This window comes from Rattus norvegicus, chromosome 8, assembly GCF_036323735.1.
Source record: "Rattus norvegicus strain BN/NHsdMcwi chromosome 8, GRCr8, whole genome shotgun sequence".
NCBI classification, from domain to species: domain Eukaryota; kingdom Metazoa; phylum Chordata; class Mammalia; order Rodentia; family Muridae; genus Rattus; species Rattus norvegicus.
In genome coordinates this window covers 122,791,134-122,803,227 of record NC_086026.1, presented here as the reverse complement: position 1 = coordinate 122,803,227, position 12,094 = coordinate 122,791,134, and the positions used below count along the sequence as shown (strand labels likewise).

The following is a 12,094-nucleotide window of genomic DNA, read 5'->3' as shown; positions in this document are numbered from 1 at the left end:
TGCAAGCATACATGCAGGCAGAAAACTGTATGATGTATACATAATAAATAAATGTTTAAAAAAAAAAAAAGAACTATGCAGTTGAGTTACCAAGAAATGTTGGCCCCATTCATAGCTGTCCTTGAGCACACACTGCCCATGAGCTGGGTGCCTTCAGACCTCAGTGCCCCTACTTGTCAGTGAGGCCCACCTTGACCTTTCTGTGTGAACCCAGGCTGGCCTCTGCTTGGCTTCCCTGGCCAGGACTGTGCTCTATTCGGTCTCCCACACGGCTTGTGGTACTGTCTGTGTCCTGTCCCCACCTCCTACAGAGGAGTCTGATCTATGTTGTAGGAAGCTGTGACAACTCTCTTTCTCGGTTGAGAGGATGGTGCTGGAGGGCGTGGCGGGGGGGGGTAGCCATGTCCGTTGTTCAAAGTGAGCTTGCTGGTTTGGGATGGCTGCAGGAACAGGAGCCCCTGCTCAGTGGACTGGGTGGGCTACAGGGCTACTCTTCTGCGCCCACATAGCAGAGTATCTTGTGGACTCTTCCAGAATTGTCATGACCTGGAGAAGATGGACCTTGAAGAATGTGTCCTGGTGAGTAGGCTCTTGGCAGCTTCTTAGGGCTGCTCTGTCACTGCTCAGGGCCCAGCATTGTAGCAAGCACAGGTCACCACTGCTACCCAGCATGGTGGTGGGGATCAGGCACCTGTTGTGGGATCTATAAGGGTTTGGTGGTTCCACATGCAGGAGAGTACCATCCATTTCCAAGCACAGGCAGGATTTCCTTCTATTTTGCAAAGCTTGTGAGAGGAATGAACCTGGATGTTGGATGCATGACAGGGTGGCTACAGGAAGGTGTTCTGGGGACCCCCCCCCCACAACTCCACTGCTTTAATACCCCGTCCCTAGGCTCCCTCAAGCACCGGAAGCAAGGCCAGAGAACAGTGTGCCTCCCTAGGACACACTGACAATGTGAGCCAGAGTGTGCATGGATGAGGTGTTAGTTTTCTTTCTGTTCCCTCTGAGCCTACACTCAGGAGAATCCAGGAGTGGGTATTAAGTCCTGGTTCAGAAGCCACACACGCCAACTGTGTTTCTCTCCAGATCACTGACAGCACTCTGATCCAGCTCTCCATCCACTGCCCCAAGCTGCAAGCCCTGGTGAGTCTGAGTTACTGCTGAGAGTTAAGAATGTCTTAGGAATGAGAGGACCCTCCCCCCGGCAGATGCCATGGGGTCCACTCTGTGTAAAGCCACTATCATTCTTGGTCTCAGCCCGTGCTGGGGTAGCATGAGCTGTGAGGCATCTAAACATTACTTCTATTGTAAGGAGGGAGAGGAGCTGATAGGAAATCACAGCCCCATCATCGATTCACTTCACCTCGTGTTCACCCTGTCAGGGAGAAGAAAAACACCATTATCTAGGTGCAGAGACCTTTCCCTAGCACTGTGCTCTGAGGGGTCTGCTGTGCACGTTCTCTCAGCCCTAGGGGAAAGGGTCTGGGCCCTCTCTCCGCATGCTGTCTAGTCCTCACAGGACCCCTGCCTTCCAGTGATCAGTTTCCCTCAAGGGGTTCTGGGCACCAGAAGGACTCTCGGTAACTCCAAATAGCACTGTGCTTCTCTACCCTGCCAGTAAAGGAGAATGGACCACTAGGAGTCTTTCCTCTTTGCCCAGGAGTGTCGATCTGCAGTATCGCCTGAGACCACACAAGGAGCCTAGACCTAGAGCCTCACCAGACCCGAATCTGAACACCTATCTACCTCTGTCTCACAGTGACAAGACACCTGCCCCATAGACATCAGACCACTCAGTATGGAGACTTGCCCACTGTATGTACAGGGCCTTACCCCACAGCAACAGAATATTACAGGCCTGGGGCAAGGAGATGTAATGAAGCAGTCAGAACCTTCTGGATAAACAGAACAGTCTGGACTCAAGAAAGGACATGTTTGGTGGCAACATTGCAGATGACAAGTCCAGATTAACATGACATTTTAAAGGAGACTTCAGAAAAATGTTCCTGGTACAAATTATGAAGATACCATAAAACCAACAGAAAATCAATGCCCACAAATACAGTATATAGAACTGCTCAGAAAATTAAAACCAAAAATCAGCGAACAGCCTTAAAGCAGAGTGGAGGACCCAACAACAGAGTGGCCTACTCTTGCCAAGTGAGCACAGCCTTTAGAAAACAAAGGGTTGGAATGGTTGCACAGTATTGGAGAATCAGTGCCTCAACTGAGGCTTCCAACTTTGTGGCTGATCTGAGTGGTGTGGGACTTGGTGCAGCGCCATTGGTGTCCAAGAGGAAGCAGCCTGTCAACTTGGGTCTCCTGGAGAGGAAGACAACTTCAAGGACTTTCCCATGGAAGGGCCATCTTGGAAGAGGAAACTTCAACTGAGAAAATGTCCCTACCACTTTGCCCTGTATGCAAGCCTCTGAACCATTCCCTTGATTAATGATTGATGTGGGAGGGCCCAGCCCACTGTGGGTGGTGCCTCCCCTATGCCCTTTGTTGATGATTTTGTTGAAGAGGCCAGTTAGAGAAGTCTCACCTTCTCTTTTGTCATACATTCAGAAGTAGATTTGCCCAGAGGTCTGTAGAGGTAACGAGTATCTATCACTGCCTTCCTCACGAAGCACCTGCATTGTTCTAACTCAGTGGTCACACTGTTGTGTACCTGGCTTACTTGACAGTGTCTATGCCTCACCAATGTTCCCTTTTTAATGAGTAAGCAGTCTGTCCTGTTTGGTATCCACCCATTTTTCATTCCATAATTTTAATAGTGATTAGTGATCTTTTACTAAGTTGCAATGAAGTTTTGCAAAATGATCATTTCTAATTCTGTCATTTTTTATACCTACAAAGATGTAACTGAAAAGAATATCACCTATTTTTCTGTCTAGTGTTTGTTGTAAATGGATATGGGTTTATTGTTGTTGTTTTTCCTAATTCAGTGTTATTCATTTCAGGAAGATTCTGAGTTTTTTTTTTTTTTTTTTTTTTTTCCGGAGCTGGGGACCGAACCCAGGGCCTTGCGCTTGCTAGGCAAGCGCTCAACCGCTGAGCTAAATCCCCAACCCCAGATTCTGAGTTTTGCCATGCTTTCTGGCATTAAAAATAAATCTAACTTGCCTGGTGGTTTGCATGTCACAGATTTGATATCAACCATCTCTTCAAGAAGCTGTGACAGCTTGTATAATGGCGGATAAATGCATAGTGTTTGAATTAAGAAACAGAAGTCAAGCAGTGAGTTCAAAAGCCAGAACAACGATAAGAACATGAAGTGCCTGATCATTTACAAAACTGCAAGCAGACACAGAAGACCGCTTTGTGCCTCAAGGATTAGGAGGATTGTCTGTATCCATTCCAAGGGCATCTGGGTTCTTCCCAGCTTCTGGCTATTATAAGGCTGCCATGAACATAGTGGAGCATGTGTCCTTATTCTAGGTTGGAACATCTTTTGGGTATATGCCCAGGAGTGCTATAGCTGGGTCCTCAGGTCCTATGTCCAATTTTCCGAGGAACCGCCAGACTGAATTCCAGAGTGGTTGTACCAGCTTGCAGTAATGGAGTACTACTCAGCGATTAAAAACAATGACTACATGAAATTTTTAGGCAAATGGATGGAACTAGAAAATATCCTGAGGGAGGTAACCCAGTTACAAAAGAACACACATGGTATGCACTCACTTATAAGTGGATATTAGCCCAAAAGCTCGGAATACCCAAGAAACAATTCACAGACCATATGAAGCTCAAGAAGAAGGAAGACCAAAATACTCATGGGAGGAAATGCAGGTACAAAGAGTAGAGCAGGGACTGAAGAAAATGATATCCAGAGACTGCCCCACCTGGGGATCCATCCCACATGCAGTCACCAAACCCAGTCACTATTGCTGATGTCAAGAAGTGCATGCTGACAGGAGCCTGATATGGATGTCTCTTGAGAGGCTCTGCCAGAGCCTTACTGATACAGATGAGGATGCTTGTAGCCAACCATCAGACTAAGCACAGGGACCCCAATGGAGGAGTTAAAGGACTGAAGGAGCTGAAGGGGTTTGCAATCCCATAGGAAGAACAATATCAACTAAACATACCCCCCCCCCCCCCCCCAGAGCTCCCAGGGACTAAACCACCAACCAAAGAATACACATGGAAGGGACCTATGGTTCCAGCAGCATATGTAACAGAGGATGTTTGTCATCAGTAGAAGGTGAAGCCATTGGTCCTATGAAGGCTCTTTTCCCCAGTATAGGGGAATGCCAGGGTGTTGAGGTGGGAGTGGGAGCATCTTCATAGAAGCAGGGGTAGGGAGTATGGGAAAAGGGGGGAAGGGAAAGAACAGTTGAAATGTAAATACTTAAAATATCCAATAAAAATTAATTGAAAAAGAAAACAAAGGTGGGGGTGACAGGGAGCAGGAACAAAGGATGTGACAGTCATAGTATCACAGAATCAAAACAGAGCTAAATAGTCCCAAGTTGGTAAAATGTCCTGTAGGTCAAAGCTGATCAGACCTTGGACAGATACTCATCATCAGCCATCTTCCAACCACCAAAGCCACTTTCTCCCAGGATCCTTGGGCAGACACTGGCAGAGGTCAAGAATTCTCACCTCAGAATCCTGTGTGTGGAAATCTTTTTTTTTTTTTAAGATTTATTTATTTATGTATATGAGTACACTGTAGCTGTCTTCAGACACACCAGAAGAGGGCATCAGATCTCATTACAGATGGTTGTGAGCCACCATGTGGTTTCTGGGAATTGAACTCAGGACCTCTGGAAGAGCAGTCGGTGATCTTAACCGCTGAGCCATCTCTCCAGCCCCCGTGTGGAAATCTTATCAAGGAAGTGCAGGAGAACATTGGTGTGAATATAAAATGAATCTACTATCACAGAAAGCAAGATAGCGGGTCCTCAGTATTACAGTGCCACTGCTGAGTACGTTAAAACACAAGACACAGGCAACCTCAAAGGATGTGAGGCAGACAGCACACCCACATTAGCAGTATTATTCCACAGCAGTCATGGGGAAGCAACCAAAATGTCAACAGGTGAACTCGACATGCTTCCTATGCCAAGAATGCCGTTGAGACTGAAGCGCTGTTGGCACATGCTTCAGCATGGGTGAGCCTGAGGACATGATACTACGTGAAGTGAGCCAGGTCCCCAAGGACAGTGTCATCAGAAGAAAGCAAAATAAAGCCCAAATCAAAAGGACATAACACTGTAGAGCTCAGTGGTGCACACACACCAGTGCAGTATCATAGCAACGCTGGCTGCTGCTTTGGAAACAGGCCCCAGGCCAGGTTGCTGGTATCAGCGGCAGTTGGCTGCCACCAGGTCTATCCAGGCCGAGTGTCCCGTATCCAAAATGGGGCCAAGGTGTTGGGCTTCCAGGTTGTCGGATACACTTTGAAGTACTTGAGGCTGGGTCCAAAACCTAAACACACACTTATCTTCTACCTAGCGTGCATCTTCCACAACTGCCACTGCACTGCGTTCTCACGGTGGCCCGTTCCTATCTGTAGTGATAATAAAATTTCTTTAGAATTGGAGGATTTCAAATTCTCACGTTATGGCTGCTAAACTTGTAGGAGGTACAACTATGTAAATAACCCAAAATCCTCTTAAGGAATTCATTTAGAATTTCTAAATTCCCCCAAATGTACATGTAGAAACATGTAGAAACGCTAGAGAAGTTAAGCTCTCCCCCGTCCCTGCCTCTATCTCCTACTACACTCTGAGCCTGACATTCTTGTCCCCCAGCCTGGGCCTCAAAGCACGTTCTGCCCTTTCCTACTTGAACCCCAGTACCTCAGACATTAGCTCACAGACTGCCATGGTCGTCCTGTCGGTCGCTCTCAGGCTCTGTTCCTTTTTCTCTTGAGAACTTTGAATGTTGGTGTGTGTTTTCTATTTTCATAGTGAGACAACTGTCCAGCCTGAAGTTAAGTAAACTTGCTATTTAAATTCATCCTTGTACTTCTGTAACCTTAGTTACCACTTCCAAGAGGCTAGTGATAAATGACGACGGTCAGAGTCTCATTGCATAGCCACAATTGAGTCATGGATGTTTGCATTTTTAATGTGAGCACTTTGTCTGTGCTGGGGTACATGCCTGAGACTGTGGGTGCTCATGGAAGCCAAAGTCATTGGATCCTTCTGTAGCCGAGCTACCAGTATGTGCTTTTAACTACTAGCCACTCTCCAACCCTGCTCATTTTAAACAAGGACAGTAAATCTACTGGCTTTACTAGTGACACCTCTATTCAAATTGACCCATAAAACTGCTGGAGAGTTAACTCTGAACCATGCCCCTGAAACATACTTCCTGTTTCTGGTTGGAAACTTAACTGCCATGGTCTGGGGCAGCAAACCCAGGACCTTACCAACTCCTCTAGTGTGTGCTCTTAGAGAAAACCCCAGACTTTCCTATAGTACTGGACAGGGGGATAGGAGCACGCTGGCTGTCAGTCAGAGGAGGCTTTTGTAGTCTTTGGCCCTTACAGACTTCCATTTATTCATGGTGACCCTTCCCACACACAGCACTAAATCTCCAGCACGTGTTTTCCAGAGGAAATACCATCACAGCAAGCAGTTACTCTGGGCCCTTGAGGAGCCGGCTCCCAGCTTTTGCTAGGTAGAACTTGGAATGAGGGTCCTGTTAAAGAATGTCTTTCTCCCCTCGCAGAGCTTGTCCCACTGTGAGCTCATCACCGATGAAGGGATCCTACACTTGAGCAGCAGCACCTGTGGGCACGAGAGACTCCGGGTACTGGAGCTGGACAACTGCCTTCTTGTCACTGACGCCTCACTGGAGCACCTGGAGAACTGCCGGGGCTTGGAGAGACTGGAGCTGTACGACTGCCAGCAGGTCACCCGTGCAGGCATCAAGCGTATGCGGGTAGGTGTGAGCCCCTCTTAAGCTCTCCTTGGCAATGGGGAATACCCAGAAATCAATATCCAGACTGGTGGATGCTGATCAGGGATTACTGAAGAATGGTAGGCTGTCAGATGAGTTTTTGTACCAGGCTAGAGGGCTCAGCCAGTACCTGTCTTCTGAGTTTAAGGCCAAGAACATGGTACAAGTAGAATAGAAGCACTTCATGTTTTCTGACCTCCACATACATGCTGTGGCATGCACTTACCCTAGTGCACACAATGTACTAAAACCAATATTCACTTGTCTAGTCTGGTGTGTTTATACAAACTCTGATTACACAAGTGCTACCTTAGGCTTCTTGCTGCCACTTGAGAGAAGTGTTTCCATGTGTCTTCAGAAGGTGCTGGATTTGGTAGTGAGTAGAGGGTTTAACAGGGACAGTTCTAGCTCACAGCAGTCTACCTGCCTAATAATAAGGTAACCAATTGTAGATGGACTAGAGGTTTTCAAAGGTTATATACGACTCCTAAGACCAGGGCAGATGACTCCCCGTTTCCTATTTCCTTCCAGGCTCAGCTTCCTCGTGTCAAAGTCCATGCCTACTTTGCTCCAGTCACCCCTCCACCAGCAGTGGCAGGAAGTGGACATCGACTGTGCAGATGCTGTGTTATACTCTGACAGCAGCTGCTTAGGCCATGGGCCCTACCCTCCAGGTTAGACCAGTCTCCTGACTGCTCGCTCCATCTCTGGACTCTCCGTGGTGAAAGCATTACAGGTAAAAACCTTCGGCCCACATACCTGCAGAAACTGGTGATGCCCAGCACCTTAACGTCACTAGGATGCAAGCAGACCCAGGCCCGTGTCACTTACCACCCGGCAAGAGTGGTGTGGTGCAGCCTGGAGCCCATCAGAGGTGGGTACCTAGGCGTATGAGCCCCATCTGGCTTTGTCAGCATTCTACGTACACCTTCAGTGTTAGCACAACCCTAGCAGAGCAAGAGTCTGTTGGTTTCCTACCTGATCTTTACGCCAGTGGTCTAATGTAATTCAGAGCACTTCCTACTGATCTGCAGGACTTGCCACTGTGAGGACTAAATAGCACCTTTATCAACGTGACTGTACTGCAAACTCAGAGTGGCTGGTAGTTTGCCATGTAGAAACACGTGTGAAAGGCATGTTAACATACTTGCAGAAGACACCAAAGATACAAGGCCTCTGAGCTGGGCGGGCGGGCTCGTCACCTTTCTCTTTCTGTCAGCTCATCATACCCAAGTCTAGGGACCAAACCCAAGCCCCTTTGCATCGATCCATGGGAAATTATACGCTCTGCCATATGCTACAGCACACAGTGCACTCTGCTAAAGGAGAAAAGCCAATTAAGCCCACACTCCTCAAAAAACTCGCAGGAACCTTGAAGAAATCCAGAATTAAGGCTTAAATTATCTATAATATAATCAAGTAAAACTAATGAACGGATATACGTAGAATGGATGTGTTTTTTTTTTTTTTTTTAATTTACTCTGAATTTTTAGGAATCCTATCAGGACTATTTTAAACTTTACACATGAAAAGGTCAAATGAACGAAGTGAAGGCGGCTCTCAAATTCACAGAGCCTCACCATGCGCACTGGAGTCACCAGGGCCTTCACGCTCGTGACATCATGAGGCAAAAAGAACAAATCCACTGTGCAGACGCAGGTGCTCCTGTCCCTGGGACTGCAATAGGGTACTGTCCTTTACTACGGTGCTGCTGCTCTGTGCACCATTTCCCACTTCTTTATCAGTAACAGTAGCTGAACCTTCCCAGCAACCACTCCCCAACCAGAACTGCAAAACTGAGCTCTCTCTGCGGCTGAGTGGACAGAGGCAGTGACTCCCCACTGCACTCTAGGGGGCTCACCAGGTGAGCGAATCCCTGTATTCTGCTTACTGCGACACCAAGGGTTGGTCTGCCTCCTCCCATTGTGGGGAGGGCTGGGCTGTGACAGACGGAGACGCTGCTAAAGAAGTTTGCCCTAGGCTCAGTCCAGTGAGTCACGACACTCATCTCTATTAAATACCAGAGATGACGATAGAGTGCGGCCCATCGCAGATGGCGTACCCAATGTTCAGTGACCACGACTTCAAGCCTAGCAGAGCCTGATTGTCTCCTCTAAGTATGCAGCAGGAAGTTCCTGTAACTACTTGTCTTGAGTCACATCGCCTTTGTGGAAGTCGGGGTGAATGTCATGCACCATGCACATTGAGGGCAGCCCTTGATTTCATGTGATCTCAGATGATGCTTGGACAACTTAGATTTTAAATGAGCAATACGTTTACAAAACAATCAGAAAACATTTATTACACTGAACTGTACGTCCTATAACCCAAGTAGCAAACTGCTGGTGCCGTGGGTCAGGAACATGTCTCACTGAGACAGACTAGACTCGCACTTCGTGCAGCTCAGCACAAGATCAAGTCTAAGGAGCTTATGAGTACTTTCACCCCACTTCTAAAATCTGATAAGGAATTCAAAATAGCACACAGCATTAAATGACATTTATTGTTCCATAAATCATGAGATCCAAAAAAGAAAGCTAAATAGACAAGCAAAATTCTAAAACAATTAGGAGATAAATTCACTTCTTTCCCAAGTAAGTGAATGGTACAGAAAGAAAGCATGTGGTCACACAAAAGCAAAGGGAAGGACGGATGGGAGCGCCCCCTAGAGGGCTTGCAGAGCTACAGCACTGCCAAGCCCCAGAGGAAAATATTGAGACAGTTTGTTTTGTGGCAAGTAATTAACCAGGGACAGGTAAAACAGGCTGTCAACGCTTCTGCCCACTGAAGGATGGAGTAGTCTGTCTTCTGGGGGAGATTACACTTAAACCTTAACTATTCCTACCCACCCGAACAACAGGGGTCAGACAAGCGCATTCACAGCCAGCAGCTGAGCAAACGGGTACAGACGCTACATAATTAAAATGGAAAGAAGTTTTTAAAAACTCGGAGTGAGGGGAGAGGTAATGGCGGCGTAGAAAGGGAAAAGCCAACGACTCCCTTTCTGAGCAGTGTGCGAGTACACGACTCACAGGCACACCTGTCACAGACAAAGCAAGAAGGATGCAGAGTATAGAGCCCCCACCAATCACCACACTATCTATCCATGATTGTATTGAAACTCAGTATTTGAGGGGAGAAAAGGGAAGGTTTATGGTACATTTTAGTGTCTTGTTATGACATCTAGTGTTTCCATGGGTAATTTTGTCTCATTCAAAAAATTCCTTTAATATCATCAGAAACTATCAACAACAATACTGTCCCCCATTCCATCACCTAGTTCTAATGTCTGGGGAAGGGCTTTAGACATATTTAAGAACAGAGCTGGGCACAAGACAAGTGAGTGCACACCTAGCATCCCAGCTACTTGGGAGGCTGAAGTGGGGGAATGGGGAGATGAGAAAAGGAAACCACACGAGTTTAAAAGGCAAGGAGGCTTCAAAAGGTGAGATCCAGAAACTAAAATGCTAAAACTGGGAGCGAAAGCCAAACACCCAAGTCTCTGTACTCTTAGGGCTCACACTGACCTCACAAGGTATGGCTGACAGTGCTGTTTGCTCATCATCTTGGCCCTTCTTGTCTGGCAGGATCCCCTCTGACGAACACCTTCAGACATGATCACTTCGGAGGAGGTGCTCAGCCTCTTACCTGACCGATTCTGCTTTGTCAGCGCAGTGCAGGGCAGCTCCCCCAGAAGCTCCCCCTATCTCCTCCCCAGGTCAGCATAAGGGTCAGGCAACAAAAGCCAAACTGGCACAGAAAGGTAAATGCCCACGGTTGAGTTTTACATTCAATCCAAACCGCATACAGTGTGAAAAGCAGCAGCAACTGCTTCTGGGGGAGGTGGGGCGGGGGTCTTTCCGCTGGCCCCTGCCAGGGAAGCAAGTACTCGTGATCACCATGGTTAGGAGCTGGTTGCACGTCACCTGACATGCTCTCTCTCACGAGGATGCTGGGCTGTGGCAGTGACAATGAGGAGACTTGTCTCTCCTACAGCTCATTAGGAAGGTCATCTTGTGTTTTCAATATGAAACATTTCACAGTAAAATCCAATTCCCAGACTTCTTGGATTCAGTCTTCACACACTTTTAAGCATGACTTTATTTGGTACTGAATAGAGTTCAGTCTGTATAAGGTATCACTTCAAAATTATGTGAATACCATCATTATTTTCAGCTGCAAGAAAAAAGGGGGGGAGGGTTAAAACTCTGAACTAAGCTTAGAAGAGAAACAGTAGTAAGACTGACTGCACTACTCTAGCTCCTCTCCCCTCAGATGCATCCTCTGTAACACTGCTCAGGGAGCCCAGCTCTACAGGGCAAGGCTTACGAGAGCAGCAGCAGCAGATGCGCTTGTACGCTAGGGCAAAACGGGCCAAAGCACTGTGAGGGCAGAGCTGAGAAAGCCCTGCAAAAGATGTGTAGGTGACCTGCAGGCTCTGCTGGAGACGGACGTCTCTTTGCTGGAGAACTGAACTCTCAGAGGCAGATAGCAAGACATAATGGCCTCAGAAAACTGTGAGACTCCGTGAAGACGTCCATAAAGACAGAAATGAAGGTGTCCATGCTGGAGGGAGGCCCTGAGGGAGACCCTGTGGGAACGAATGCTGCAGCATTCACAGCCTCACAGGACACAAGTTCCCCAGTAAACGTGAGTTTCTTGGTTTTTTTTTTCTTGTTTTTTTTTTTTAATTTTTCAAAATAAAAGCTATTACATTTTAAAATTAAAGCTGTTTCTTCATATAAGCAGCGAACCAATTCACTACTGTGTCACATGTGCAGGTGTCCACATAAGGTGGCCTGATGGCCAATCAAGTATAAAGCAAATCATATTTTCAAACCCTTTTGGGCAGCACCTTTTCAGAGTCACTACCGTGTGACTGCTTCCTCTTCTAGGGGTGGGGTCTGTGCTGAGACCAGTATAACTGGTCTTAACCCACGTTCTCTGCCCATTCCTGCTAACCTTGTAGTTTGGAGCTCACTTGACCTGGCCTGGATCTCTTCCCACACTGCTCCCTCTGTACATCCTGCCCAACCGTTAGTCACTAATGACATCTGAAAACTTCTAAATTAGCACCTCAAACTCAGTGCACCTCAGAATGGTACAATTAGCTGCCTGCTTTCAGACCAAGTTGACTTGCCTCTTTGATGAGGCAGCCACTTGCCCTGGCAGT

At 47.2% G+C, this 12,094-nt stretch overlaps 2 protein-coding genes across 13 annotated transcripts in view; one reads left to right on the top strand and one right to left on the bottom strand.

Annotated features, from left to right (window-relative positions):
* Positions 1 to 8,358, top strand: part of Fbxl2 (F-box and leucine-rich repeat protein 2) — a 48,396-nt gene extending 40,038 nt beyond the window's left edge. For 2 of the 4 annotated variants that reach the window (NM_001427212.1, XM_039082672.2), the window contains 4 exons: positions 535 to 579; positions 1,090 to 1,146; positions 6,691 to 6,903; positions 7,453 to 8,358. In NM_001427212.1, coding sequence (NP_001414141.1) covers positions 535 to 579; positions 1,090 to 1,146; positions 6,691 to 6,903; positions 7,453 to 7,560 — 423 coding nt within the window. In that variant the 3' untranslated portion in view covers positions 7,561 to 8,358. Of the gene's footprint in view, positions 1 to 534; positions 580 to 1,089; positions 1,147 to 1,621; positions 5,553 to 6,690; positions 6,904 to 7,452 lie in introns of those variants that run through there. The other 2 variants (XM_039082673.2, XM_039082674.2) reach the window with 2 other exon arrangements.
* Positions 8,359 to 9,403: 1,045 nt separating this feature from the next.
* The window catches only part of Ubp1 (upstream binding protein 1), a 45,820-nt gene continuing 43,129 nt past the window's right edge, over positions 9,404 to 12,094 (bottom strand). For all 9 annotated transcript variants that reach the window (XM_039081289.2, XM_063265297.1, XM_039081290.2 and 6 more), the window contains one exon: positions 9,404 to 11,097. In XM_039081289.2, coding sequence (XP_038937217.1) covers positions 11,060 to 11,097 — 38 coding nt within the window. In that variant the 3' untranslated portion in view covers positions 9,404 to 11,059. The remainder of the gene's footprint in view (positions 11,098 to 12,094) is intronic.